Here is a 27,738-nt window from a genome sequence, read left to right as displayed (position 1 = left end):
GGAATGGGTGGTAGCAGATAATACATGTTTAAATAAATTCAAAGGCATAACTCTCCACTGAAGTGGATGGCCAGCCTTTTATACAGCTACTTCCATAGGAAAATTCTGCTGGGAGGGAGCCTGGGGAGAAAATGAGTCTTCTCATTTGACCCAGACGCAGAACTCAGACTCTGCAGAGACAAACACAAATTCCCAGTGCTGAGAACCAGCCAGGTCTCCAGACTCCCAGGCCAGAAGAGACCCCTCCTCCCCAGACCATTTAAACACTGCGGGGGGGTTCCAGGACCTCTTGACCTGGCTGATTTTGACGTTCTTGTAACATCTTAAAAAAGAGATGCCAAAAGAAAAACAGATACTGAGTGGTGTAGCTTGAGAAACAACCAGACAGTTCTTCAGAAACAGAATTCTGTAACAGTTTCATTTCCTACTCCTGTTTTGGTTAAATTTCCTCCTACAAATCTGCACAGCTAAGAGGTCTCCAAGTTCATAAACGTTTTAAACAAGCCTTTAAACCAAGAACACAAACACAGAGACCACAGAGACTGTGTAAGCAGCAGCTCTTTGAGTGTAAAAGATGAATTTTCTAAAAATCATGTGGCAGGCAGTTAAGTTCTATCTGCATTTGCTCAGGGATAGTTAGATATTTTTAGGGACTTTGTAACTCTGAGTCATTTGTCTAGAATTTTCTTCCCCTTTCCAAAGTCAAAAAAAAAAAAAAAAAAAGAAAGAAAGAAAAGGAAGAGAAGGAGGAGAAGAAGGAGGAAACTCCACTCCTCAAATATAAACCCACTGGTATAAAGTAAAAAATAAACTTAAGATTTTTTTGGTAATAACGGAGTTTCCTTCCTCTTAGCCAGGCATGGCGATGCACACCTGGAATCCTAGACTTGGGAAGTCCGATCCAGGAGGCTCTAGTGAAAGGCCAGGCTGATCCACAGTGAGGGTCTGTCAAGAGGAGGAGGGAGGGAACTTACTTCCTGTGACCATTTTAACTGTACTAGACAAACAATGCCATGACACACTGTCCCCCAACTCCTGAGAGAATGCTTATGGCCACTTAGGTGAGGAGATACACGGGGGATAGCATGATTCTGCACGGTGAAATAGCATAATTTGTGATTCAAATTCGGTTAGGAAAAAAAAAACGTTTCTGCACCACAAGCCACATATCTGTACTCTCGTACATAGCTAGGACACACAGGGGTACTACAGGAGAGCATGTTTCATGGTCTTCTGAAGGACTTACAATCACATACTCCCAGTATAATTTTAAATAGAATGAAAATATTCAGTGTGTTGATGTGGCTAAAATAACAGTTTGCGGCTGGGCAGTGGCGGTGCATGTCATTAAGCCCAGCACGCGGATCTGAGTTCAAGACCAGCCTGGTTAACAGTGAGTCCCAGGACATCCAGGACCACACGGTGAAACCCTGTCTTGGAGGGGGTAGGGGGATGACAACAGTCCACAAGCTGACAAGTGACTCCATCATTAAACGCTTAACTCTAGAAACAATACATCTACAGACAAGGTGTTAATACTTGTATATATTGTATAATAATAAGCCTAAATACTGATTTTTGAAAGACTGTGTCCTAACAATGTATCTTACTCCCACCCAATTTCTCTATAATATTTTTATCTTGATAAAAATATTAGTTGGACAAGCATAATAATTGGTGCATGTGAGCGTGCAATATGTGAATGTGTGTGTTAGAGAGGAAATTCAAAAGCCAGAATTAAGAATACAAAAATTGGAGATTAAAAGGGGAGGGGCTGACGAGAACACTTTTGCTTTTTTGGAGGACCTGGGTTCGAGTCCCATGTAGGTGTACAGCTCCGCATCCAGGGGACCTGATGCCTTCTTCCCACCTCTGCAGGAACCAGTCACTCATGTGGTGCAATGACATACAGCCAGGCAAAACACTCACACATACAAAACAACAGGAAAACAAACAAACAGCAAGCAAACAAGTCAAAGGTTACTTGCACAAGCTTTGTTTAGCAACTTTTCTGAACAAGCCCATTTCTGCTGGAAGAGCTCAGACACCAGCGGCGGCAGCTTTCACTTAGTCCTTCCGCTCTGTGCTGCAGAATACTCCATGCTTCCCTCTTATAGACCCTGATTCTTCATCACAACCTTGTGGAAGCACAAAGACAACCTCTCTTTGCAGACACAATCTGGACTCAGGCTGCCTTGCTGGCTTCAGACCCCAAAGTTAACTTCTTGAAACTTCAAAGAACCGGGTTTGTTCAAGCGACTGCTAATACTCCGAGCCATGTCAAACCCAATTCCTTAATGGTTTTGAAAGAATAAAATTGTATGAACAAAAGCCTTTTAGCACTGCTATGTGGTCTACACTGTATGAGGAACAGTGTGGATTACTAGGTAGGTATGGTGACCCAGTGTCCTGTGACAGACACTTCCTTATAAGTGGCATGCAGATGCTAAGAATGTACACCTTCCTGTATTGAGCTGCCACCCTATGTGGAGTAAATTCTTGACCTGATTCCTTTCTCATCAGACCTTGGTCACGATGTGTATGTGTCAAGAGTTACAGGACGGTCTTTAAAGTCGCTCTTGTGTGCTCTGACAGTGGCTGCCACTATGACTAGCCACCTGCTACGAGAGTATCTTTCCTTTTTGTTCCCAGCTGTCACAGATCTCGTGTGTATTAGCTGATTAATTAGGTGTTCATTGCTGGGTCAGATCTACACACCAATGTGTTGAATGTCAGCATGACTGGACAGAGCCCAAAGCACACTGTAGCACAATCAAATAAAACTTCCCGATCTCCATGCTCAGAAGGTCACACAAATTAGTCCAGTAATACAGTGGAATATTCTCGATGAGAATGTGAACTAGTAACCTCAGTTTGGGGAGGAGGAAGGAAGGCCGGGAAGAGCACGTTTTCATAATTCCCTCTGCCATCTGTGTCTGAGGTACTGAAGAAGTTTATTTTGACATCAACACCTGACAGCATTTTTTTTTTTTTAAGGATGAGGAGGCAGAGATGTAAGACTTCACTTCAGCCCACATATCAGTCTAATCCTGTTTATCCTAAAATGACTCCTCTGTATATTTATTAGAGTGATATATATGTGTCTATAATATTAGAATAATTATGTATGTATTAGAATTCTAAAAGGCAAACCCACATACACATCAGTTGTTGTGCGCTTTTTTTCCCCTTTCACAGTAAACTCTGTCCTATAGCACAGATACTAAAAACTAATAATCATTCAGGTTTGAAAGCATGAACCCAGGAAGATATCAAAAGGGTATATGTTAGTCTACTTTCATGGCTGTCCTTTCTGGAAATAAGGGACACATTTTGAGACTTCTATGGGTGGCTTACTTCAACCTATTCCTCACATTTTCACAAAAGAGCTCACTTGATGAGCATCCTTCTCCCTAGGAAAGGCTACTGCATCAGGGACTGGGAGCCTGGGGCCATGCCCAGGAGTAGGGTACTATGGAGAGACTTGGAGCACCTGGTTCCAAGGGAAGTCACTATAGTGAGTCTCTTGGGGAGATGCTACATCACAAAATATCCCAGAGTGATTGCTCAGTGAGCAGCTTTAATTTCAAAACAGATGAGCAGGAATCTCCATGAATGGGAAGACGGAAGTGTAGGAGAAAGACCCGTTGTCAGTCCTTGCTTATGGGTCCCCTGGCTCAAAAGCAAACCTTCCCCTCCAGACACCGCACTCCCTGTCCCTGGAACTGGAAGCAAAGTCTCCACAGTCCTTGCTGCTTCCTGACCTAGCACAGCTCTCCCGCGTACTGCTTGTGGCCTGGTGACCCCAGCAGGGAAGGGAGCCTGTGCCTGTGCTGAGATGACGTGGAAATTCAAAGGTTATTTGCCCTCTTAACAAGTCGATGAAGTGTCTACCCTCTCATAAAACGCTAACCGAGAACATTTTACTCTAGATTTTTTAATTGGTCATATACTGATAATTATGCATATAAACAATACAGGCATTTTAAAAGCAGTTCTGTATAAAATGAGCAAATACATAACCAGAAGACAGACATGAGCCTCAAAGGACACTTCCGGGGAAGCCAGGCCTCATAGACTTGCTTTCCTGTGTTAGCCTGAAGCCAGAGGCCAAAGGAGCTAGGAGATACTGAGGATCAGCAAAGCTGCTGTTACCTTGGTTTGCAATCAACTCAATACCATCCTAAAGCTGTCTTCGAGATTCAAAAAATGGTTTCAGCAGTTAAAAAAATAAACAAAACACCCTCACTTCCTAGAGAGACAGTCTCCTTGTCTTTCCTCCTATGGCTTGAATGTGTCCTCAACAATTCATGTGGTGGAAAATGAATCCCTCTGCCCCATGGACTGATGTCACTGTCCTGGAAATGGGGACATTATCGTTCCGTCTTACCAAACGACACATTCTTGGCTATGACAGAGCAAAGAAAGAGCTTGTGAAAGTTGGGGCCATGCTTTGGACTTCTACTCTTCAGATCCCTGAGCTACACACACCTCTACTCTTTATAAAAGTGTCCCCGTGTCTTCATGCTCAGGTCCCTGGGGTACCACCTACCTGTGATTTTGCCCAGCCTGGTTTTCTGGAAATCAGAGTGCTTGAGCTCTTCCAGGCTTGCAGACTTCATGACGGAATTGATGGATGTCAGGGTGCTGATCAGCTGGGAATTGAGGGAGCCGATCTGGGAATGAGGCTCCCCAAAAGCCTCTGCCAGTTCACTGTAGTTCTCAGCCAGCAAGGCCTGCTGCTCTGCCAGCAGCTTCTGCACGCGCTCAATGTAGTGATCCAAACCAGTTACCATCCCAGATGCAAGCGGAGGCTGAGGAGCTTCCTCCAAGAGATCCCCTACAGGCTCACTCCCAACACCCACGCTCCTCCTGCCACCCATTAGTCCCACAGTCAACTGTGGAGGTCCACAAGCTATGGTCCGCATTTTGAGACCAACCAGGTAGTTGTCGTGAATATTTATCTGTCCCACACCTGACTCTTTGGTCTTCACAGCTGATGGCTTGTCAAACTCAGAATTGCCGGACACTGTCCCAACACCAACAGACCGAGTCTTAGTGGAGGGGTTGACGTCTTTGACCCGGCCTTCTCCTATGGCCACTGTTCGCATCTCCACAATCTGGGTGCTGGTCTGCTTGTCAAGAGTGCTGAGGAAGGTGTTGGTGCAGGACTCCACAAGGGTGGCCGCCTCCGTGTTAGTGCACTGGTCCACCTGCTCCAGAGTCGTGCTGGTATGCTGGTTTGTGGTATGAGGCACCGCCATGATTGCGGCTTCCTCCTGACCTACTGCTTCTGTGTTCATGCTTCGGGAGGCGCACTCCTTGGGAGAGCAGACGATCACATCAACACAACAGTCTCCACAGCCAATGGACCGCACGTCCTTGAGGTTCAAGTTTGTTTTAAGGAGCGTCAGGTCACTCCCAGAAGCCTCTGTGTTGCTGCCTGTTTCACAGATGCTGACTTCCACACCCACACTCTGGTCACAAGTCTCAACAGACTTCCCTACGCATCGGTCACGTGTTTCCACTCTCTCCTTCACGACCCACCAGTTCATCGGCAGCTCGGGCCCCGCAACTTGATTCTTGCGATCAGGTTGGCAGGAGATGCCTACACTACTTGTTTGCACCGAGGTCCCAACACACGAATCTGTTGTGTCCACGTGACTGCCAACCATTTGGTCTCTGGTTGGCACTAGTGCCTCCACCAACTTGCTGAAGACAAGTGGCTGGGCCATTGTGGCCTTGTCGACTTTTTTCCTGGATCCAGCAGCCTGTAGTTCTTGCTTTAGCTTAGTCATCTCCCGATCATGGGTGGTTTCTTTAAGTTGGACTTCCAGGCGGTAAATCTTTTCCTTTAAGGCCTCTATGGTCTGCTGTTGCAGCTCAATCTCTTTGTCAGCTTCGGTAATCACCCCGAGCATGGCTTCTGTCACACTGGTGCCAAAGTTCCTTGTCTCGGTGACGGTCCCGACAGCTGTATCCTTGCAGGTCCTGAAGTCTCTTTGGTAAACAACAATGTCGTTCATGTTCTCATCACTCCCGACAGCCACAGACTTGCTCTCCCGAGACGGGCACTGCCCATTCTCCCTGAGCTCCGATGCGGCCTCACAGCTGCTATCCTGAATCTTCTGCTCCAGCGCCTGCATGTCGGCTGTGAGCTGCCGGAACTCCTTGATCCTCTGTGTGCTCTGCTGCACGTTCTCCATCTCTTCCTCCTCGTAGTCGATGTACAATTCCCCGCCACCTCTTCGGGTCCGGGAAAGCAGTTCCAGCTGGGAGGCATTGCCGGCACTGTAGGAGCGCTTCCTCACCCCACACGCCTCGTTCTGGGATGCAGCCCTCTGGTTTTTCAGCTGTGAGGCCAACTGCCTTTTCTCTTCTTGCAAGACGGAGATCTTCACCTGGAGCACGGGGATGGTCCTCACCTGCTCCTCGAGTTCCTTCAGGCGTTTTAAGGCGATGGCCATCTGTTCTCGGATATGCTGCAGGTGCATAGGGCTCACGTTGGTCACGGGGGTGGAGATCCCTGAACTCAGTGGGCTGTGGCGGATGGAGCTCCCCATGGAGGAAGTGGTAGCAGCTGCCGGGACATAGCTACCATAATCCCCATTGCCTTGGTATCCATTCTGAAGCTGGTGCATGGCTGAATTGTGGTTACCGGAACCCACAAAGGATGGGAGGGAGCTCGTGGAGCCCATGCCCCCAAAACTGGCCAGCCTGGGCCTTCTGAACTCACCCGGTGCCATCTGCATGGTGACTCTCTCCTGTTCGAGTCTTCTCCGGGTCTCCATCAATGTCTTGGTGACATGAAGGTTGTGCCTTGGAGGTTGAGGCGAGGGAGGGGGCAGCAGCTGTCGACTTTCTGGGATGGCAAAAGTGGGTGAGGTCTCTAGGGGGGCAGGTGGTCGCGGGATTGGGGTTGATGTAACGTGGCTTCTGGCTAGGTGGAAGCTGGGACACTGTTTGCTGTCATCACTGTTGGAGGATGACAGGGATTCAGTGGAAGTCCACACACCCTGATGAGCAGGCGTGGCCTTGACTTCTGGGCATGGTCCAGACGGCTTTCGTCTCTTCTGGATGTTGAGTTTCTTGATAGTATTTCCCTTCTGTATGTCATCCACGTATTTGACGAAATCTAAGTCTAGCTGAAAACCATAAGGGGTTTCCACAAAATATGGGTCTTTCTGTTCCTTGTTATGGTCTCCGTTCAGAACGTCATCTGTTTTATCTACGAGAGGGAGAAGACATGATGATACACGTGTTATACACGTTAGTAAGAACAATTACTCGTGAGTGTGGCACAAGCTAGTCTGATCGTCTATGTTCTGGCAGTCCTATTTTCTGAACCTCAACTCTCTGAATGAAAATAGAGACACCGACCACTGTAATGGCACAAGTCCACGATCCCAATTACTGGAGAGATCAAGGATTCCAAGTTCAAGGCCAGCCTAGGCAACCGAGAGAGCTCTTATTTCAAGATAAAAAATAAAGACGGCCATGGGTATAGCTCAGTAGTAGAGCAATCTACAGTACTAAGCCCCCCACAAATAAATAAAAGGATAATTCAAGCATTTAACTCATAACATTATGAAACTATGGCCTTGAGAGCCAAGCACATCAGTACAAAAAGCCTGACAACGTGACTGTAATTTCCCTTGTCCTCTACAGTTCTTTGAAGGAAAAGAGGGGAATGATTAAGATTCCCATCTTATACAGTGTCCATCAAGATCAGCAGAGTAAAAGAGAGGGACGCACGGAGCCAGAGACGTCAGTGTGTTCTGTGAGAGAGCGAGTGTGTTCGTTCTTGCAGGTTTGGTAGTCTTTCTTGCCAGTGGCCCAGAGCCACCTAGTGTCTGACTATCCCCACATGATTCCATTTTGCCCTGACCCCTTCCAAGCTGGGGACACAGGACAGGGAGTGGATTCTCAGTTAGCCTAGGTACAAGAACAAGGTCAGGGGACAGACTTTCACCTACTGCTTCCGTTCTCTCCCAACTAGAGAGAAAGTTTTCTCAGCTCTGCCACGTTGTGTTTTTTGATACAACATTGACCAACTCACAAATACCTGGTTTTGTAGTCATAAGCAACCAGAACAGGTCTAAAGAGAAATGGAAGGAAGGGCAAACCAAACTCCACCGTCAGGATCCTGTGGTATTCAGTAAATGCTGCTTCTGGCTAAACCAAACATCAAAAAGGAAACCTTGCAAAGCAAAGCACAGGTCTCACTGGTGATCTGAGCCACGCATTGCGAATTTAAAAGCAAGGTCGTTTGGTTGAAACTGTGGGATGAGGTCATACGTTTTTCTACAGCCACACTAACAAGGCTTGTGTTTTCAGGTCTATGGAAAGGACCAAAAGCTAGGAGTGAGAATGAGAGCCATCTGTTTCCCCTGCCCCAGTCCTGGTTATCCGCCTGCCCCAAGGATGTGAAGCCAATTTATGCTGCTGCCGCCTTCCTAGTCCCCAAAACATAACAACCGATGGCGAATGCTTGGAATGACCTCCCCCCCCCCCCACACACCCTTTGCCTCCAAGGTTTTCTCTTTTGAAACTCCAGAAAGTTCAAAAAGATTACCAAGCAGGAATAAAAACGGACACACATTCTTTGTATCTCGATTTCAAACAATATTAAGAAAGAATACTTGGCTAGCCTGTGGCATGAGTCCTGGGGTTCAACCATTCCACATACACACATAATCTCCAAGTCCAAACTACCATAGTCGCTGCTGCCACCACCAGCACCACAAAGCAGTATTAGAACTGCTAAGGAATTCTCTTTGAAACAAGTGTCCCAGCATGAGCTGACTGGGAGTGTTAGTGCCTGGAAATTTGAGCTCATGCTACCAGAATGTGTCTTCCCCTCTCTCTTTCCTAGCTTCCAACTCCACAGGACAGTGCACTAGCTCAAAATATGCAGCCAGACCTGTTTCCAGAACTGTCTGAAGTTCCAAAGGAAGGGAGGAGAAAAGGAAAGATCCCAACCAGCCCAGGGTGTCTGAGTGAATGAGTGAATACTCACTCAGCCAGGGCTCACAGTATGGTGCCGGAGGGGTGGGGGTGGGGGCGCTCAGGGTCCCGTGGGATGGGAGCCGGAGCCATCTGCAGGTCGCCCTCACCCCCTAAGCCCACGGCCCGCACCCCTCGGCTCGCCCCACCCCACAGGCTTACCCCTCCCAAGTTCACCTACCGCAGGCCCACAGCCGGACAGCTTCTGGCCGCAGCACCCCAGGCCCGGATTCCGCTCCTCTCCACTTAAGGGAACGCCTGTCAACTCGCGCACACACCTCCCAGGCCCGCAGGGACACCATAGGCCCAGCCTTCACCAATGAGGGCTCAGGCGTCCGCAGCCGTCACCCCCCGAAGGCACACTCAGCGGACCGGCATCCCCCTGCTGTCTTAATGAAAACAGGAAGCCGCTGCCTTCTTCGGAAAACCTGTGCTAGTCGGTGCAGCTTTGCCAGGAGCCCAAATAAAGCCGGCAATGTGAGCCTCTCCACCAAGGGCTCAGTCTGCCCCTGGGGCCCGACACTTCATCAAAGAGTCTGTGTTCTGGAGGCAGGCCCAGCAAACTCAGCCCGGGTCACCTGAGGAAGGGCAGGGCCACAATTGGCCACTGTTCCTGAGCACTGAAGGGCACTTCTCAGCCTAGTTCCTGACAGGTGACCGGTAACCAACAGTTCCCCTCCCACAGCCGAGCCCTGGCCATGAATCTTAAAGAAAATTAATGAAACAGGCCTTTTATCCACTGCAAACAAAGCGGGGGCATGTTTGCAGGATATCACAGAGGCTTGACAAAGAAAAAGTCAGTCCTGTCGGAGGCGGTGGCAGCCGGCCTGACTTCTAGGTTTTCTTAACGATGTTCCCACTGCAGCATTTTCAGTGGGAAAAGTGAGTGGATTCCTTCCGTGTCAGGTTTCAACTCCCCACCCCCACCACACACACACAGAGCACATTTTTCAGCAAAAGTTAACTGGCCCTATATTTAGCTACTTCCCAAGCTCAGCGAGTAGAGATAACCAAAGGTCTGGGTCATTCTGAATTAGCCCCAACTGACAGTTTGGACTTCTCCCCTAGAAACCAGGGCAGTTAGAATTTAACCACAGCGGACTTCTTCCCAAGCACTGCTGAATCCCGAGTTCTGAAAGGACCCTGGACCCCTGCCCATATTTCCTTCTCTAGCAATAAAACAAAACAAACAAACAAAAAGCCAATCAACCAAACAAATATTCTCAAAGTGTCATCTGTACAATTATCCTGGGTACCAAGTATTCTATTAAATTGAAATAGCCAGTCTCACTTCAATATTTTTTATTTAATTAACTTATTTTTTTAAGAGTCTCATTAGATACCCCTGATTACCTTAGAACTAGCTAAATAGACCAGACTAGCCTTCAGAGATCCATCTGCCTTTACCTCCCAAGTGTCTGGAAAAGAGGTGTGGCAACCACACCCAGGACACAATCTCATTGCTTCTTATCTCCTGATTTCCAGTGTGTCGGCACACAAGTATCTGCTGACATATCTATGACCCGTATTTATTTCTCAGTTTTTCTGTACAAAAGTATGTCTCAGTTTTTCTGTACAAAAGTTATGTCTTAACTTATCCCTCCATACCATAAACATCCTCAGAGCAACAGACTGAATTTTCAAAAACTTCTTTACCCCAGTTAACAAGTTAACAAGTAGACATTAAAACCCCTTTAACAGTTATTTTTAGGGTGTGAAATTAGGGGTGATATATATTTTGTGCTCTACAAATTTTTATGCCACATGGATACTTTAAAAACTACCAACAGAAGTCACTGTTCCTACAGGGTCGCACTGCAGTAAAAATCTAAGTACGCTCAAGTGGGCGGTGAGTGAACGTGGCAAGGGAAGACAGCTAATATTCCTCTTCCACAGTAGAATTAACTCATGAAACCCAATATGGACAAGTTCAACAGAACCGCAATACACGGGCTGCCCATGCATGCTTCAGCATTGCCAGGGCATAAATTTCATTTCATTTTTTTTTTTTCAAATACAAAGCCAGTATTTTCCCCAATCTCCCTTTACTGTTAGTGTGGCCATAAGTGGACAGTTTACAAAACAACACCCACTTGAACCTTCCTCGAGAGACGCAGGAGTAATCTTTCGAATTCTTGTCTCCATTCCTTCCTCCAGTGCAGGGCTGATGCTAACTAAGAACACGAGCTGCCTTTGAGTTTACACCCGGGGATAGAGGACCCCCGTGCTAGAAGGAATCTGGGCCTCAAGTGGCTTTGTGGATCTTGAAGAGCCCACATCTCTGTACTTTAATGTGAGAGAAATAAACTTCAGAGTGACCCCAGATTCTAGGAGATGCAGCAGCTTCTATCCTATGTCCTCTTCTCATCCCTACCCTACCCCCAAATTGATGGCTATATATATATTATACACTCACACACACATCTTACAAAGGAGAAAATGCTAAATAACTAAACTGAGGAGGTATTACAACAATAAGCTTTTAGTATGAAAATTAGTAAATTCAAGAATAAGAAATTATAAAAGCAATGGCGTTTTAGAAAAAATATTCACAGTTGAGTTAAAAAGAGTCTTTTTAGCTATCTCAAAAACCTTTTTAGGGGCTGGAGAGATGGCTTAGAGGTTAAGAGCACTGACTGCTCTTCCAGAGGTCCTGAGTTCAATTCCCAGCAACCACATGGTGGCTCACAGCCATCTATAATGAGATCTGGTGCCCTCTTCTGGCATGCAAGCATACATGGAAGGAATGTTGTATACATAATTAATAAATAAATCTTTAAAAAAAAACACAAAAACATCCTTTTTAGACTAACAGAAATGTCTGTTTTCACAAGGCCAAACCTCCACTGGTTATGTGAAACTCTGCAAGCACCAGCTTCTGACCATGCTGGAACTGGAGGGCTGCCCAGGTGTTTATGAGAATTCTCTGAATGCTTGGAAATGCAGTACCGGAGTCAGACCACCCCAGCACCCCTTTGTCTTCATTATATAACGTTGATTGAAAACTTATTGGGTGCAGAAAAAGGATCCCATTCTGTTAAAAGAATAGAAGGAAAACTGTCTGAGAAATAAAATGAGACATAGGCCAGCTGGGCAGAGGACTGCCAAGACAGCAGCACAGGCTGAAGTTAGTTATGAAGGGAGGCCAGCAACAAGCCAGGCAGCAATACACGAGCGAGTGGTCAAAACAGAAAGGGAAGCCCAAGAATAGGGTTTTGAAGACCAGGTAAGTGATGAGAAGACCACCAAGGGGAGAGGCCAGGACTGTGTCTGTGAGAGTGGCTTCAGGGCAGGTCAGACAGGGCATGGGTGCAGAAGAGGTCCTGGGACCAAGAGCAGGCACGCTACCCCCTTGTAGCCACCAACTAGGGGACAAAGGTTAAAAGGCACCAGCAAATATGTCCTTGACAGCTATGGAGGGACTGGGCTGAGCTAGGCAAAGAGAGTTTAAATTCAGAAAACCAGCTAAAATGGTTTTGGGGGGGGGGAGATTTTCTGTTTTGAAAGACAGTCTTATCATGTACCTCTCTGACTGACCTGGAATTAATTTCATAAGCCAGGCTGGCTTTGAACTCAGAGATTTGCCTGCCTTTGCCTCCCAAGTGCTATTATATGTGACAGCAATGAATAAGTCTTAATAGCCACTGGGAAGTTTAGAGCAAAGAAGATAGGCACTCTTTTCGTTCATTCTTTTGGTTCATTTGTTTGTTTGTTTTTGTTTGGGGAGACAGGGTTTCTCTGTGAAGTTTTGGAGCCTGTCCTGGAACTCACTTTGTAGACCAGGCTGGCCTTGACCTCAGAGATCCGCCTGCCTCTGCCTCCCAAATGCTGAAATTAAAGGTGTGTGCCACTGCCGCCCAGTTGAAGATGGGTATTCTTATGTGCAACTTACAGTCAATATTGAGACTAAAGGCTTATGAAAATCTATCATCCATTCATCTTCACCACGTAACACTCTCTGCTGTAGGAGCTACAGACATAATATAAATGAAAGAAGCAAGGTCTCTACTCTTACGTGGCTCACAGTGAGGAGGGGAAACACACAGGGGAAAAAGAGATGAGCTACAAAGCAGGCGTGAAGACTGAAGAGCCCTCGCCAGCCTTTGCACCAGTGTGCCTGGGTAACTGGGTGGCTTGCTAATGTAGGCTGCATAGCCTCCTGAGCCAGCACCCTTTCTGAGCTGACCTTACACCTGAAAACCAAAGGTCATAGAGACCTTTCTCCTCCTCTCTCTACCCAGTCTATCCGGTGTGCAATTAGGAGTAACCACAAACTAACGTGATAGCCTCCATCAGAGAAAACTCGCCACGTCCAGGGCAGATTCCCATGAGTTCAGAGGGAAATCAAAATCTACAGCTCATGATAAGGCAAAGGCCTTTGTTGTGTGTATTTGCCTCCCATGAAACTCCAAACCCCATGGGAAAAAGGCCCAACGGTGGCTTCAAGAACAGTGCAGCGTTTTCTTGTGGTTCTTCTCCATTTACCAGTGAATTTAAGGTATAGATGTGTTAAAAATTTCATCTAGGGCCATAATGTGTTATTTATTCAATTTTAACTTTTTTATGGTTTATTTTTTTTAATTTTAATTTTTTAAACAAACTAAATCCAATATCAAAATAATATTCGACTTGGGAAGACCTAAAAATGACTACTCACCAAGAAGTAGCAGCTTAGACAGCAGTTAACTAGTGGGAGTGTGTCCGGCCAGCAGTGGCTCTCAGTTCCATTTTGTTCCCCATGGTGACATCTGGCAAGGTCACAAGGTAGTGAAAAGTGCTACTACTGGAGAGTGGCTGAGTAGAGCCCAGGGCTGGTGCTTAATGCCTGGTCTGCCTCCTCTTCCAAGACAGCCCCCCAACAGAGCAAAAGATCTGCATACAGCAACATCTATTTCTCAATGAGACTATAATACTACTTGCCAGGGACAGGGTGATCTTTAAAAAAAACCAACAACAACAACAAAAGAAAAAAAAAAACAAAAAAACAAAATAGTCTTGCCATATGGCCCTAGGACATGGAGCTTGTTTTGCAGACCTCAAACTTAGTGATCCTCCTGCCTCTGCCTTCTGCGGGGTGGTATTACAGATGGGCATCACCATGCCTCGCTCCAGTCTTTTCACTCAGTGTCTCTTCATCATATAGAACAATGCACTTTGTGGCGACATCCTTACACATGGGGACCACGTTCTTCTGCCACACTCACACTCCCCACTCTCTGCCTTACTCCTCCTGTTTCTTCCTCATGCTCCCGAATTTAAATCCCGTGTATGATTGAAAATGTGCAATATTTATCTTTCGGAGAAAATGCCACTTTTGAGTAAGACAGACTGACTCATCATTTTCCTAGACTTCTACCATAACAAGGTATTCTTTATTAAGAGAAAAAGCACTAGACATTTCCAAAATGATGTGCCCTGGACTTCTGAAAGGACAAGGCCTGATATTATTACTCTATTCGTCGGGGCACAATGACTCCTTTGTTCTGCTGCACACTCTAAGCCCAATTACTGAGGACGCCATGAAGAATAATTAACAGCCGTGTGCCACAACCTCACACATCATTAATGTGTTTTTACTCATCAGCCATTCTCACTGACTGCCGAAGCTAAAGAGTTAATTCCCACTAACTAACGTGTTGTCCCCTTTCACAGGAAGCACAGGGATCTGGCCTAGGAGCTGTACCAGTCCCAGAGAAGCATGACATCACCACGGATTCCCACATCGACAAGTGGCCCAGTGCAGTCCGCTGCTGTGGGGAGCATCACAGATGACCCACAGCAGAAAAGAAAGCCATGCAAATGAACAGGAGGGAGGCAAGGCTCATGCAGTGAGTTTCTCAGCATTTGAAGGGATCTGCACTAGCAAGACAGATCCTCCAGGAAGGGACAGCGGTATAGAGAGAGAAAGCAGGAACTGGAGCTGCTGGACCGTGCCAATCCGAACAGGTCTAGCAGGAAGCCCTCTGGAGACACTGAGCATTATGCTTTCCTATCCAAGCACCTTCCCTCCCAATACCAAATCTACATTAGGATATAGGAAACCATCGCAAGAGAGATGGCAGTAACAGTATTCTGCAAAACTGGAATGTGTAGTAGGCAAGACGCTTTCTTGCATTTATCGAACAGTTACTTGATTTTATTTACTTCTTTATTTTGCCTCTTGAGACAGTCTTGTTATGTTGCATCTCAGGCTGGCCTCAAACTCAAGATCCGCCTCAACTGCCCCCATGCTGGACAGAGTTGGTTGCTTTCAAGTCAGCTCTTTTCTTCCCAGCTCCCAGCTAAATCCCATTCATTTAATGAGCCACTCAAAGGGGTGCTAGGCTCTGTTGGAAGAAAACTGCATTTCTTTCCCCTCAGTGTGTAGATTGCCTATCTGAATCTTGCCAGTCCCTCCCCACAGCTATTCTAAATAGCTGTCCAAACACTTCCACAAATAAAACAAGAAAGAGAAAGGGTATTTCAAAAGCTTTAAGTACCCGGCCCACTGACACTGTAGGCAGCAAAACAGCAACTTAACAGTTTTGCTTTGTTTACGTGGCTGCCAGGGGACTTGGTGATTCTTTCTTTCAGCCTTTCGATTTCATCTCCATGTTTGTAAGCTGTGCCACAGCTTTTCACCCGCACGTGAGCCCTACCCAAGCCTTCCTTTCTACACTAGTTCCACATTCCCCGTTTCCCTATTGGGAATACTCTGGCACACCACAGGGGACCCTCACCTTAGGAGGATGACAGATTCAGTTTTTCACTTAGTAAATATTCATGAAGAGCCCAACATGTGGCAAGCTGCTCAGTGCTGCAAAGAACAGCCAAGGAGCGAGCCGGCTCAGGTAGAATTTACAGACTATAGGAGACAGACAAGTGCTTGCACAGGTTATCAACTGCCTTAGTGAATACTGTGGAGGTGAAACAGGGCCCTCACAAGGGGGCAGGGGTAGGGAGTGATCTTTGGAAGCTGCATTACTGAGTTCTGCTGGGCAGTCTATTAGGTACATGAGGGAGGAGATGAGAACCTCCCCCCCCCTCCCCCAGCAGAGGGCAGGGTAGGGATAGACCAGTTTGCTAGCAGAGGAGAGGAGTAGGGGAAGATCAGTTCTGGATCCTGAAGTGTGTCTTGAAGCTATCGGGTGTTTTAAAAAAGGGAGTGAAATGGTCCATTTACATTTTAATAAGATTTCTCTGGCTAGTTGAAGGACTATATATTAAAATTCCCTTCTCTGTTTTCTGGTAGACTTACAAGGATTGTTTGTACAAATTTTCTCTTCAGTCTCACAAGTGAGTACTGTTTACTTAACGAGATAAATAATCAGTGTGGCATGACATTAAACTACCCAAACCTACTGTACTTGGGTAGTCGGGACTTGGGTCTCGGTGCCCATCTCTCCACCGAAATGTCCTGGCAAATGTCAGTCCTGGCAGACGTCAGTCCCTGTGAGCTGAGCTGGGGACAGACACCAGGACCAAGGCTCTGCCAGTCTCTATCTGGGCCCCATTCTGCTACTAAAAAGAAAAATATTTTTCTTTAAGCCAATGACTCACCACAGAGAAAAATGGTGGGGGAGGGGTTTCCTCTTCTGGAGGTCATTAAACAACAGTAAATCTAATCTGTGAAGGACAGAGGTGGCATGAGTAATGCCAGGAAGTAGGTTTAGGGAATCCACACTTAGGGAGGAATGCAGACTCGCTCCACATCCTGAGACACCAGGAGGGGAACAGCAAGGATTCAAAGTGTCACCCACAAGGCTGACCTGGCAGCCAGTAGGAGTTTCTGTACCTTTAACCCTTCCTTAACTTTAATTTCTCCACCCACACCTGCCTAGCTGCCTCATGAGGGAAACTCCACAATGCAGAGAGGGGTTAGGAAGACTTAAACAATGCGCCCCTCCCCCAGATTCAAAACATTTACCCACCAGATGGCCTTAAAGCTGGGTTCGGGGTTGGCTTGCTTTATGTCCTGAATGCTCCTATCAGCCTAGATCTTCCTTTGGATGATTCTGCATGAGGCAGGCATCTAAACCCACAGCTAGCCCCATTGCCTGTCAGATACTGCTCTCAAATGCCAACACGACATTAGCTATTTCAAACCAGTGGAGTGGTCTACTTGGATCAGAGACTCTTCTCGAATCCCATTGGCCACTTGGATAATTTGAGCATCAAAATAATATAATTAATGATAATAACTAACTGATAAGTATCTGCGAGTCCATAATGCTAGAGTAGAGTGCCAGCTAATGACCACGGTAAGGATTATGGGAACAGAAAATTACCATACAGCAACCATCACGGCAGTGGCTGATGGAGACAGGAATGGCTGTGAAGGCTGGTGGATGGAATAGTTCCTACCAGAGATGAGAATATTGCTGTGGTCTCAGAAAACCTCACGACAAGACAGACTGTCCGTCATGGACGGAAAGTGATGGTGACAGTGGCACTGTGCCCCTGTGAAATGCACCTGAGATGAACGGAGTCACTTTTGCCAAATGATATGGCCGGAATCTAGAAACATCTGTGGATCCCACCTGAAGGACAAATCTACAGCGCCAAAGGACTTTTCCTTTGGAAATTCTCAAAGTCACAAAGAAAGGGAATACAACTGCTTCAGACTGACAGAGACTGGGTTACTCAAAAAGATAAATTTCAGTTCCTTCCTCCTTTCCTCCCTCTATACCTCTCATCTATCCCTCTGATCTATCTATCTATCTATCTATCTATCTATCTATCTATCTATCTATCTAGTGTGTTCTGCTTGCATGCTATAAGAGGGCACCAGATCTCATTATAGATGGTTGTGAGACACCATGTTGCTGCTGGGAATTGAATTCGGGACCTCCGGAAGAATAGCCAGTGTTCTTAACCTTCTGAGCCATCTCTTCAGTCCTTCCTTCTACTTTAAAGGTGCATGAACTCAGCCCGTCAATCATCATGGAGCCAGGCCAAGCCCTTGATGATGCTCGTTTTGCTGACTTAGCAGTCAGTCCGCTCTCCGTTTCTGTTAATTTGAGGATGTTCTCTTTCTCTGAGGTATTTTTGAAAACACACAGAATCTTACTCAATTCTATTGATTGATGTGTCCCATTACAAAAATATCTTCCAGAGTTCCTTTCGGTGGTGTTGAAGCTTCCACCGTTCAGCCTCGACCCAGCACTTGCCACGTCTCTACCCACTCTCCTCAGCATGACAAACACTATTCATACCTACCTGTATGGCCTCTCTCTCCATCTAGTGCATACTTCCCCAGGCTCCACCAACTGTCAACACCAGCTGTGCTGTCCTGAGCCTAAGCCACCTGACTCACCTTCCTCAAAGCCCACAGTTACACCTTAGCTGCTCTCTTCTGGGCAGGACTGGTCACCTTGTTCCCACCACTCCGAAGGCCTTTGCAGGAGGCGATGCCCCATGTCGGGGTGAGCAGGCACATGGCTCATCCCCACCCTCAACTGTAAATGTCTTAGGAGGGTGGGAACTGAGCAGAATAGCTATTTTTTTTTTTTAGTCCTTCAGTGCCTAGCTAGCCTGGTGCTTAGGGTACCACATGCTTAGTTATGTGTCGGCACCAAACCCTCACATCTGGGCATCCGCTGATGAGTAAGTGTGCTGAACTAAAAGCAGGAGCCTGTTCTACTGAAAGTAGACTGTTCATGCTACTTGCTAGTTGTTGGCAAGTTGGATGATCCTCCCGTGGTCTAATTAGGAAAATGGGCACCCGTATCACTGCTGTGAGGGTGGGAAGGGGTGCTGGGGGTCTGTGCTATCATTACTGGATCACTAACAGCCTGACAACCCAAAAAATTAGGCAGAACTTTGCCTCAAATTCTCTCAGGGCCCCATGAAGTTGGGATCTGAGGTTATATGTGATACTTACTCAAAATCAAGGGAATCTGCTAACCTTTATGTTGAGTCCTGTGTTGGTGAGCAGGGTAGGCATGAGCACATGTATGTGTTGGGTTGGTGGAAGGGAGGCTTGGACCAGCACCAATAACACACAGGAAGGAAGGAAGACAAAAGGGAACCAGCATCCTCACTGTTCAAAGCGTAAGGCTAAGGTAAAATATATTCCTACCCAGGGGTGTGCAATGACTGTAATGAGGGCTCACTCTGTGGTGTCTGGAGAGGTCCTCATGGCACCTGAACACTGCCTAGAGGGTACCTGAGATCCACCCAGTATATTTCCATGGTGGTCATTCCTGCAGGGCCTTCCTAAGCTGCGGAAAGGTACAGCTTACATTTTGTTGAACAAGAGCATGCAGTATAAATGGTTCTTTATTCACCATCAAGCAATGGGCAACAAGAACCCACAACCAAAACAAAACAAGATCACCACCACCACCACCACCACCACCACCACCACCACCACCACCACCACCACCAACAACAACAACAACAACAAAAAGCAATAATAATTTAGTGTGTCAAATGGGTCCACTAATAAGTATTCCGTGATTTCTACAGCTGCCGCTTGACTGAGTAGCTGCGGGCCACACTTGACACAAACATTCCCTACCAGGGCAGGCTAGTGACGAGTGAAAGTAGAAATTAATTTGCAGCGGCTGTCAGAGTGGGTGAGCTCCAGCAGGGTCTGTGGCTTGCTGTCTGCAGGGCCTGTTCACAGGTACCTTTCCAGTTGCCTCCTGGCCAGCAAGACTGAGCCACCCTCTCCCCCAAACACAGCAACCCATTGGCAACGTCTTTGGTTATACCTTGCATATGACTTAAGAGGTCAGGGGTCAGGCAACAGCACTGAGGGAAGGGAATGTGGAAAGGGTTAGTCACCATTCATTGGAACAAAATGTCTCATTGAAGGGTAGGCTGGACCAGAGAGGTACATGAGGAGGCAGGCATCAAACGGCTGGGCACAATTGTCCTTTTATCCATTGTTCACAGTCAACAATAGATGCAACAACCCCTTATCAATAATCTCCAGGCATCTCCCCGGCTCCACCCATGGTGCTCGCTCTCTATCACGTTCACTGTGTTAGAGAATCGGGGCTGAATCAGCCCAGCGTCATCTTCCATACACAGAGGGGAGCTGCTCCTCAACCTTTAGTCAAGAATTCCATGCCTGGGCTAGAGAGGTGGCTCAGGGCTGCTCTTGGAGAGGATCCAGGTTTGATTCCCAGCACCCATTTTGCAGTTCACAGCCATCTGTAACTCCAGTTCCAGGGAATCCTAGGCTTTTGCCTGACCTCCTCAGGTATCAGACACACACACAGTAATAGATATACACACGCAAAACACCCATACACCCAAAATAAAATAAATAGAAAAACAAAACCACATAAGAAACATTTTAAGTCCAGTATGGCAAAGCACACCTTTAATCCCAGCACCCAGAGGCAGGGGCAGACAGAGCTCTGTGAGATTGAAGCCAGCCTGGTCTAGATATTGAACTCCAGGCCAGCAAGGGGCTACATCGTGAAACCCTATCTCCCCCACGCCCCCCCCAAAAAATCAAAAAGAATTCTGTGCAACTCTAAGCATAAATAGGAAACAGGCCAGATGACAAGGACGTTCTGTGAGTAGCAGACAAGGCACCCAGGCTGAGACTGATAGGGCACCAGCGACACTTTCGGGGATGTGGGAGAACTCATGTAGGAACCCCGGCCCCTACAGAGCTGACATAGGAAACCAGAACCAGATTTAATATATCCCAGGCAACTAGCTCCCTAGAGAAAACGGAAGTGAGGGCTGGAGAGGTGGCTCATCGGTTTAAAGGACTGGTTGTCTTGCAGAGACCTGGGCTCATTTCTCAGCACTGACATGGCAGCTCAACTACCTGTAAATCTAGGTCCAGGGGATCCGATGCCCTCTCTTGGCTTCTGTGGGCACCAGGCATGCACATGGTGCACACACACACACACACACACACACACACACACACACACACACACACACACAGTTAAAACACTCAAGCACATAAAATAAATAAATCCTTAAAAGAAAAACATGTGAGAACAAGTGTCCAAAGAGGGACTGATTAACAACACAAGAGAAGTCCTGAATTTTAACAAATCGTGAGCTCAGAAACACAAGCTTATACATCTGTGTGAAACGGTCCCTAGGGCGACAATGGCATCTTTGTGCCAAGGCCACGGGCGAAAAGGAAAGTTTTCACTGACCCCAGAGGCAAGTGCCGAGTTATTTTTTCCAGCCTGTAATAAAGGCAAATATTTTTCATAACACACAGCGCTCCACTTTGTATCGCAGCAGCCCCCACCCACATGTCACGGTCCCCTGTCTTTTTGGGGCATTCCGACTTAGGCAACCTGGGACACAAAAGCTGTCATTTTCAGCAAGGCAGGAAGTCTCAGCAAACTCAGCATTAAAGAGACTCCACACACTCCAGGCACAGAGCCCAGCAGCCACGGCACGGCATTTATTTATACCCATTTTGGAATTTCCTGACAGTTAACAGCCACATCGTCTCATTCCATGTCACGGTGCTCCGTGAGACAGCAAAATCCCCAATGAATGAAACTGCTGTACAGATCTTAACCGAAAAACAGGCCAAGGTGGATCCCCCCCCCCCAAAAAAAAAACAAAACACCTCTTCAACAAGTCACACTCTGCAACGCTGGACTAGAAATGGAGTTTTTTTTTAACTCCAGGAAGAGAGAACGGCAGCCAGGTTCCTTCACTCCAGTTCTCAGAGTTATGGGGCAGCAGCAGGCTTGGAAGTGATTTGGTCTAACCCTGCCCCAGGCTGAGCAGCTGGAGACTCCCTGATGATACTCTGCTAATCCTGAAATTCACCGGAGAAAAACCAGTTCAACCATTTTGGCCAAATTGAAGAAAGTTTTTAATTAAAATATTAACTACTCACCAAGATGGAATCTAGTTAGGACCACCACCTGGAAACTTTCCAGCTGTGTGGCCCCAAGACACAGGTTGGCTTATAGGGACAAAACCCACAGGCCTAAATTCCCATGAGGCTTTGTTGTCGTTGTTACTTTCTAAGAACTACAACTCCCAGAATCCCAGGAAGTTGCCTGGTTCTTGGGCAGGTGGGGCTTAGAAGTTAATTTTGGGTCCAGGAATTCTTATTTAGTACAACTTGGAATCTGAAGGCTAAAAACACCATTAGTAAACCACAGTCCCCACCACCACACACTACACCCCCCACCCCAAACCACAACTTGGCATGAATTTCAAAGGCTGAAGATGAAATCTGGGACAGGTACATTCTGTTTGGTGCACTGGCATCATGGGGCATGCTTTTGTTCCTGTTATTAAAAATGAGTAAACTTCTGTCCCTTTAATGATTTAAGTTTACCACTGCAAGGAAGGAAGGAAGGAAAGAAGGAAGGAAGGAAGGAAGGAAGGAAGGAAGGAAGGAAGGAAGGAAGGAAGAAAGAAAGGAAGGAAGGAAGGAAGGAAGGAAGGAAGGAAGTTATCCATCATCGGGGCTCAGTTTTAAAAGATGCCCATCGCCCTAAGTGCTTTTCAGAGACATTGGCTTCTATCATTATTTTTTTTTTAAATAAAAGTCTGGCCAGGCGGTGGTGGTGCACACCTTTAATCCCAGGATTTGGGAGGTAGAGGCAGGCAGATCTCTATGAGTTCGAGGCCAGCCTGGTCTACAGAGCTAGTTCTAGGACAGCTAGGGCTGTTACACAGGGAAACCCTGTCTCAAAAAACAAAAACAACAAACAAACAAAAATTCTGTATTACAGTCACATTATTTTAGTCAAAGCTACGTATTAATATCACAAAGCCTATTATTAAAAATTAAACTAAGGGGCCGGGCGGTGGTGGCACACGCATCTCTGTGAGTTTGAGACCAGCCTGGTCTACAAGAGCTAGTTCCAGGGCAGGCTCCAAAGCTACAGAGAAACCCTGTCTCGAAAAACAAAAAAACAAAAAAACAAAAAAAAATTAAACTAAGGGACTGAGGAGATGGGTCACTGGTTAAGAGCACTGACTGAACTCCTAAGATTTGATTCCCAGCACCAACACTGTGGCTCACAACTGTCTGTTAACTCCAGTTCCTAGGAGATCCAATGCCCTCTTCTAGCCTCTTTGGGTATTTTACACACATGGGTGCACACACATGCAGGCAAAACACCTATATCCATAAAAAAAATAACTAAACCAAGAAAAGCATCAGAACATCTTGATCCTATAAAAGCATTCTGGTACATTTTTATAGATAAACATTGTGTTCCAGCAAGAATATAATTTAGTATATAAAGAGTGGGTGCTAACTATTTGGCTTCTGTGGCCTGTATACGATGCTGCGCAGAATCAGTCACCTGTGTGCATCTGCAAAGGTGAATTCTGGCAGGACAGCAGTTATTGTATGCAAATGAACATCTAGGCTTTTGTCAGAGGATGACAGAGGTTGGGAAGGGAAACTCCTGGCCTGCAAACCGTCAGGCACAAAGGTTCCCACCAAGGACCATTCTCTTCACCCTCTTCAGAGAGAGGAAGCAAGAAGGCAAAAGCTGAGGGAGGAGAGGATTCTCTGACAGGGGGGAGTAGCCAGGAAAAGTGAGCCCCGAGGAGAAGGACACTGGCTGCAGACGGCAGGCTGTTGTGGTAGCACAGGCCTAACTTCACACCAGGAAGGGGCTTCAGAGCTCTGCAATTACAGGCCAAGGCTCCGGCCCCTCAGCTCTGCCACATGATGAGGTTGCCACACCAAGACTGGCCTCGGGTTGTCGGCCCCTCATCAAGAGCGAAGAGCAAGGCTGAGTGCTGACGTGGATTCCGTGGTGGACACCTCAAACTGCCTGATGCCCACCTCCCTTCTCCTGTTCCCATCCTTGCTTATGCACTTCACAGAGCCCTCCCGCCTCACCCTACAGCAGGAACAACTGTACTAGCTGTCATGCTTGCAACAGCCTGCCCACACACTTCCCACCTCTCCCCACCGCCCGGCCTCGGTCATTCTGCCATTATTCACTGACAGCTGAAGCACCTTTCCGAGGGCTTTCTCCATGTATGACCTCATTCATCTTCACAGCAGCCCTACGAAGCAGGTGTGACCATCTCCGCATCTCACAGATGAGCTTACGCCATGCGCACACAGTACCCTCCTACTGCGCCTTGACACGCTATTGTATTGTCCAGCCAGACACGCTCCATCCCGCAGCTTTTATGGGGGCAAAGAGGGTCTGGGAAAGGGAGCTTGTATTTTGAAAGCATAAGGAGGACTAAATACAGGCAGATTTCTGCAAAGAAAATTTCTTCCAATTTCAGAAAAAGAAATTCTTATCTAATATAGCCACAAAACTAAATATCAACTGCTTCCCTCCAATGCAAAAACAAAAACTCTTGATCTTAAGAGTTAAATTGAGGGAAGGCATCTGAATGCAGGGTCTCGGCTCTGAAGTTAGACTGGTCAATACTGTGTTTTGGTAATGATATTTTAGGGACTTCCATTTGCTATTTCTTCTCTGAGTGAGGGTCACAGCTTATTTTTCTCTGGAAAATCTTCTCATTTCCAAGGGCCAGCCAAAATATCAGCTCTGGGGCCTGGGAATGTAGCCCAGCAGTAGACAGAGGACTTGCCTAGAATGCCCAAGGTTTAGGATTCAAGCCTTAGGACTGAAAATAAACACAACCCTCCCCCTGCATCACAGCTAGCTTTTGTGTTATCTTGACATAAGCAAGTGTCACCAGACAGGAAGGAAGCTCAACTGAGGAAAATGCCTCCAGACTGAAGGCAGGCTTGTCTGGATGGGAGAGGGTCCAGCCCACTGTGGATGCGGCTACCCCTGGGTTCTATAAGAAAGCAGGCTGAGAAGTCATGGGGAGTAAGCCAGTAAGCAGCACCCCTCCATGACTTCTGCATCAGCGCCTGCCTCCAGGATGCTGCCCTGCTGTAGTTCCTGTCCTGACTTCCCTCAGTGATGAACTATTACCCGGAAGTCTAAGTGAGCTAAGCCTTTTCTCTCCAAGTTGCTTTGGTCATGGTTTTTCATTACAGCAACAGAAATTCTCTCACTACCTCTCAGGGCCCTCTGAGGCTGCTCCTTATCCCCTTAGTCGCCTCTTGCACCATGGTAATCACAGCAGCTTGCCCGGACCCCATCTTGGCATACCCCTTGTATCCTGTCTCTATGAAAATCAGAAAAGCTTTGTCCTCTTCATCACAGACAGGGCTGTGCCCATATAAGGTCCTCGGGTGTACAGGACAAGTTCAGCTCCAGTCCTTCTCAGGGAATAAAACTCAAGAGTATTTATTTCCTTTCAGGGGGTTTGTGAACATGCCAACGACTCATCCCACGCCCTCATTTCACCGCCAGGCAGAACTCTGGGCACAAAGAGGTGACACTAACTGACTTTTGCTCTGTCATTCAAAGAGCTGGCACTGAGCTTGGAACCTCCCAGAAGTTCTCAGTCCCTGAACACCAACAAGCTACCCTGGGCTGTTGTTAGATGTTGACCTCCACACCCACCATGAATCAGACCTCCTGGGGCCTGGCCTAACTTGGGCATCAGCGTTTTCAAAGCTCCTCCAATGAGTCTGTCCTGCACCCAGGAGTGAGAACCACATAAAATTCCTTTTGGCTTCTGAATTGGAGCCGAGTTAACACACCCCTTAAACAACTCAGGCACCCTCGTCCTAGGTCCGTTCAGGTACTTTCCAAGTCAAGTGTCTGAACCGAAAGGAAAGGGGCGTTAATGAAGTTGGGGGACCCAGAGAGCACCTGCTTCTTTCTCCAGTGACTATGCCCATTGGGATGTCCATGTTCGGTGTTGTTATAGCTCCCGATTTTTTTTTTTTGTCCTCAAAGAAGTGAAAGGAATTGGTATCTTTATAGAAAATGAAGCAATTTAAAATATCTTGGCAATAAACTCAAATGAAAACAATGAGTTGGAGAAAGGAAACATTACCTCTTCCACCCTGTGTCCGAGGCAAGGACATCTGACACCCCTTCTGTTCTAATTTCATTCCTGCTTCTATCACTTTCCTTGTCTCATCTTCCTTTATCTTCCTTGCCCCCTCTAGTTTCAGGAAGCTCAGGCTGTCTGTCCTTGAATTGCATAGCTGAAGATGACCTTGAACTTCTGACCTTGTTTTATAAGCTTGGTGCCCTGCCTGGTGGTGCAGGACTTTATACCAAGTACTCTACATCCCCAAGGCCTCCTTTTTTTTTTTTTTTTTTTTTTTAAATTTGGCAGTGATTTGGGTCTTATAAATCCATTCAAGGGAAAAAATAACTCAAAATTTAAGGGTTTAGTTTGTTGCATATTAATTTGTCCATCTTCCACATTTAAATCCAGCTATTTGGCTAACGAGATGTTTTATTAAAAAGATGGAATAATGACAAGGACAACAGCATCCTCACATCACATCACATCCTGCTACTACCTCCTTCGTGCACTCCACAGAACCTCTCTACAGATGAGCGTCCATCCTTAAAGGGACAGCTTGGAAGAAGAACTCACTGCATTTCTTCTCGGAGGGGCTAGGCTGCTCCTGCTGTGTTGGAGATTTCCTCCAAACACTCAACTCTCTTACTGTACTTTTGCCTCTCCCCTAACCCTCCAGCTGATAATGGGGTGCGGGTGTGGATCTCTGGTTGTCTGGAGAACTGTATAGAGGCAAACAGTGGGTGTAGCTCCTTCCCATAACACTGATGCTCCTCTACCCACTTCCATCAACCAAGAGGGCGGTGGGACTTGCAGAGGATTAGAGGGCAAGTCAGGAAGGGCCTGCACCCTCGCTCCTTCTGTGGGGTGTAGGCCTTGCTCCACCCTGGGTGTTGGAAGAGGGCTCTTTTATATGCCCGGATTAGCAAAACCTGCTCCTGAGACCTCAGACTTTCCCAGGAGAGACCACCCAGCATGCAACGGGAGGAGGGTGTGTCCTGGCAGCAAAGGGGTGTGGTTCTTCTCAGGAGAGTGACAGCAGAAGAGGACAGTATCTCACTGTCCTATCTGAAAAGACAAGAATGAGAAGCCTGTTTGTTTTGTTATCGCTTTCCCTGAGCAGGGGCCCGAGCTGGAGTCACACTGGATTTCCACATCCTCTGCTGTCCATTCCCCCATTATTATCCCCGTCAGATTAAAGGAGAGATGTGGCTATGTCTAGCCAAGATTAAAAAATCAACATTTTAGTTGTAGTTTATCTTTTTACTTTGGGAAGCACTGGGGACTAAGGACCTTACAAGCAAGCACTCTACCTCTGGGCCATATCTCCAGACCTCTGTTTATATTTTATTTTGACACAGGGTCTCCTAAGTTGTCCATAATGGCCTTAAACTCAATTGGTAGCCTCGACAGTCCTTCAATTTGCAATCCTGAAGTCCCAGCCTCCTCAGTGTCTGGAATTACAGCCTGTGCCACCAGGCCTGGCTAAAATCGATATTTTAAAAGGTCAAATAGTGCCAGGTAATGGTGGCACACACCTTTAACCCCAGCATTTGGAAGGCAGAGGCAGGCAGATCTCAGTGAGTTCAAGGCCAGCCTGCTCAACAAAGAGAGTTCCAGGACAGTCAGGACTGTTACAAACCCTGTCTCAAAAAACAAAACAACAACAACAACAAAGGGCAAATGGCAGAATCACCTGTGGGGCGCAGAAATAAATGAGGGGATTAAAACCTTAAATGTTCACAAGGACTTCCTTAAAGGCTGCAAATGAACGACAATAGGGCCTATTTATTTCCTCACATCTTATAAAAGATGTACAGATGCTATGCCAAGAGAAGAGTGGGACAGAAGTAGGAGAGACCACACTCCCAGAGTCCCCAGCTCAGGTCTCACCCACAGTTCCAAGGAGTCCAC

General features: G+C 46.8%; 1 protein-coding gene across 2 annotated transcripts in view; it reads right to left on the bottom strand.

The window, feature by feature from the left end:
- Kank1 (KN motif and ankyrin repeat domains 1) overlaps positions 1 to 27,738 on the bottom strand; it is a 57,896-nt gene that overhangs the window by 18,116 nt on the left and 12,042 nt on the right. Inside the window, exons 1-2 of one of the 2 annotated variants that reach the window (XM_038321893.1) lie at positions 9,188 to 9,554; positions 4,553 to 7,228 (exon numbers count right to left, since the gene is read on the bottom strand). In XM_038321893.1, coding sequence (XP_038177821.1) covers positions 4,553 to 7,228; positions 9,188 to 9,308 — 2,797 coding nt within the window. In that variant the 5' untranslated portion in view covers positions 9,309 to 9,554. Of the gene's footprint in view, positions 1 to 4,552; positions 7,229 to 9,187; positions 9,555 to 27,738 lie in introns of those variants that run through there. The other variant, XM_038321901.1, reaches the window with a different exon arrangement.

This window comes from Arvicola amphibius, chromosome 1 (assembly GCF_903992535.2).
Source record: "Arvicola amphibius chromosome 1, mArvAmp1.2, whole genome shotgun sequence".
NCBI lineage: Eukaryota > Metazoa > Chordata > Mammalia > Rodentia > Cricetidae > Arvicola > Arvicola amphibius.
This window is presented reverse-complemented; position numbering and strand designations above follow the sequence as displayed.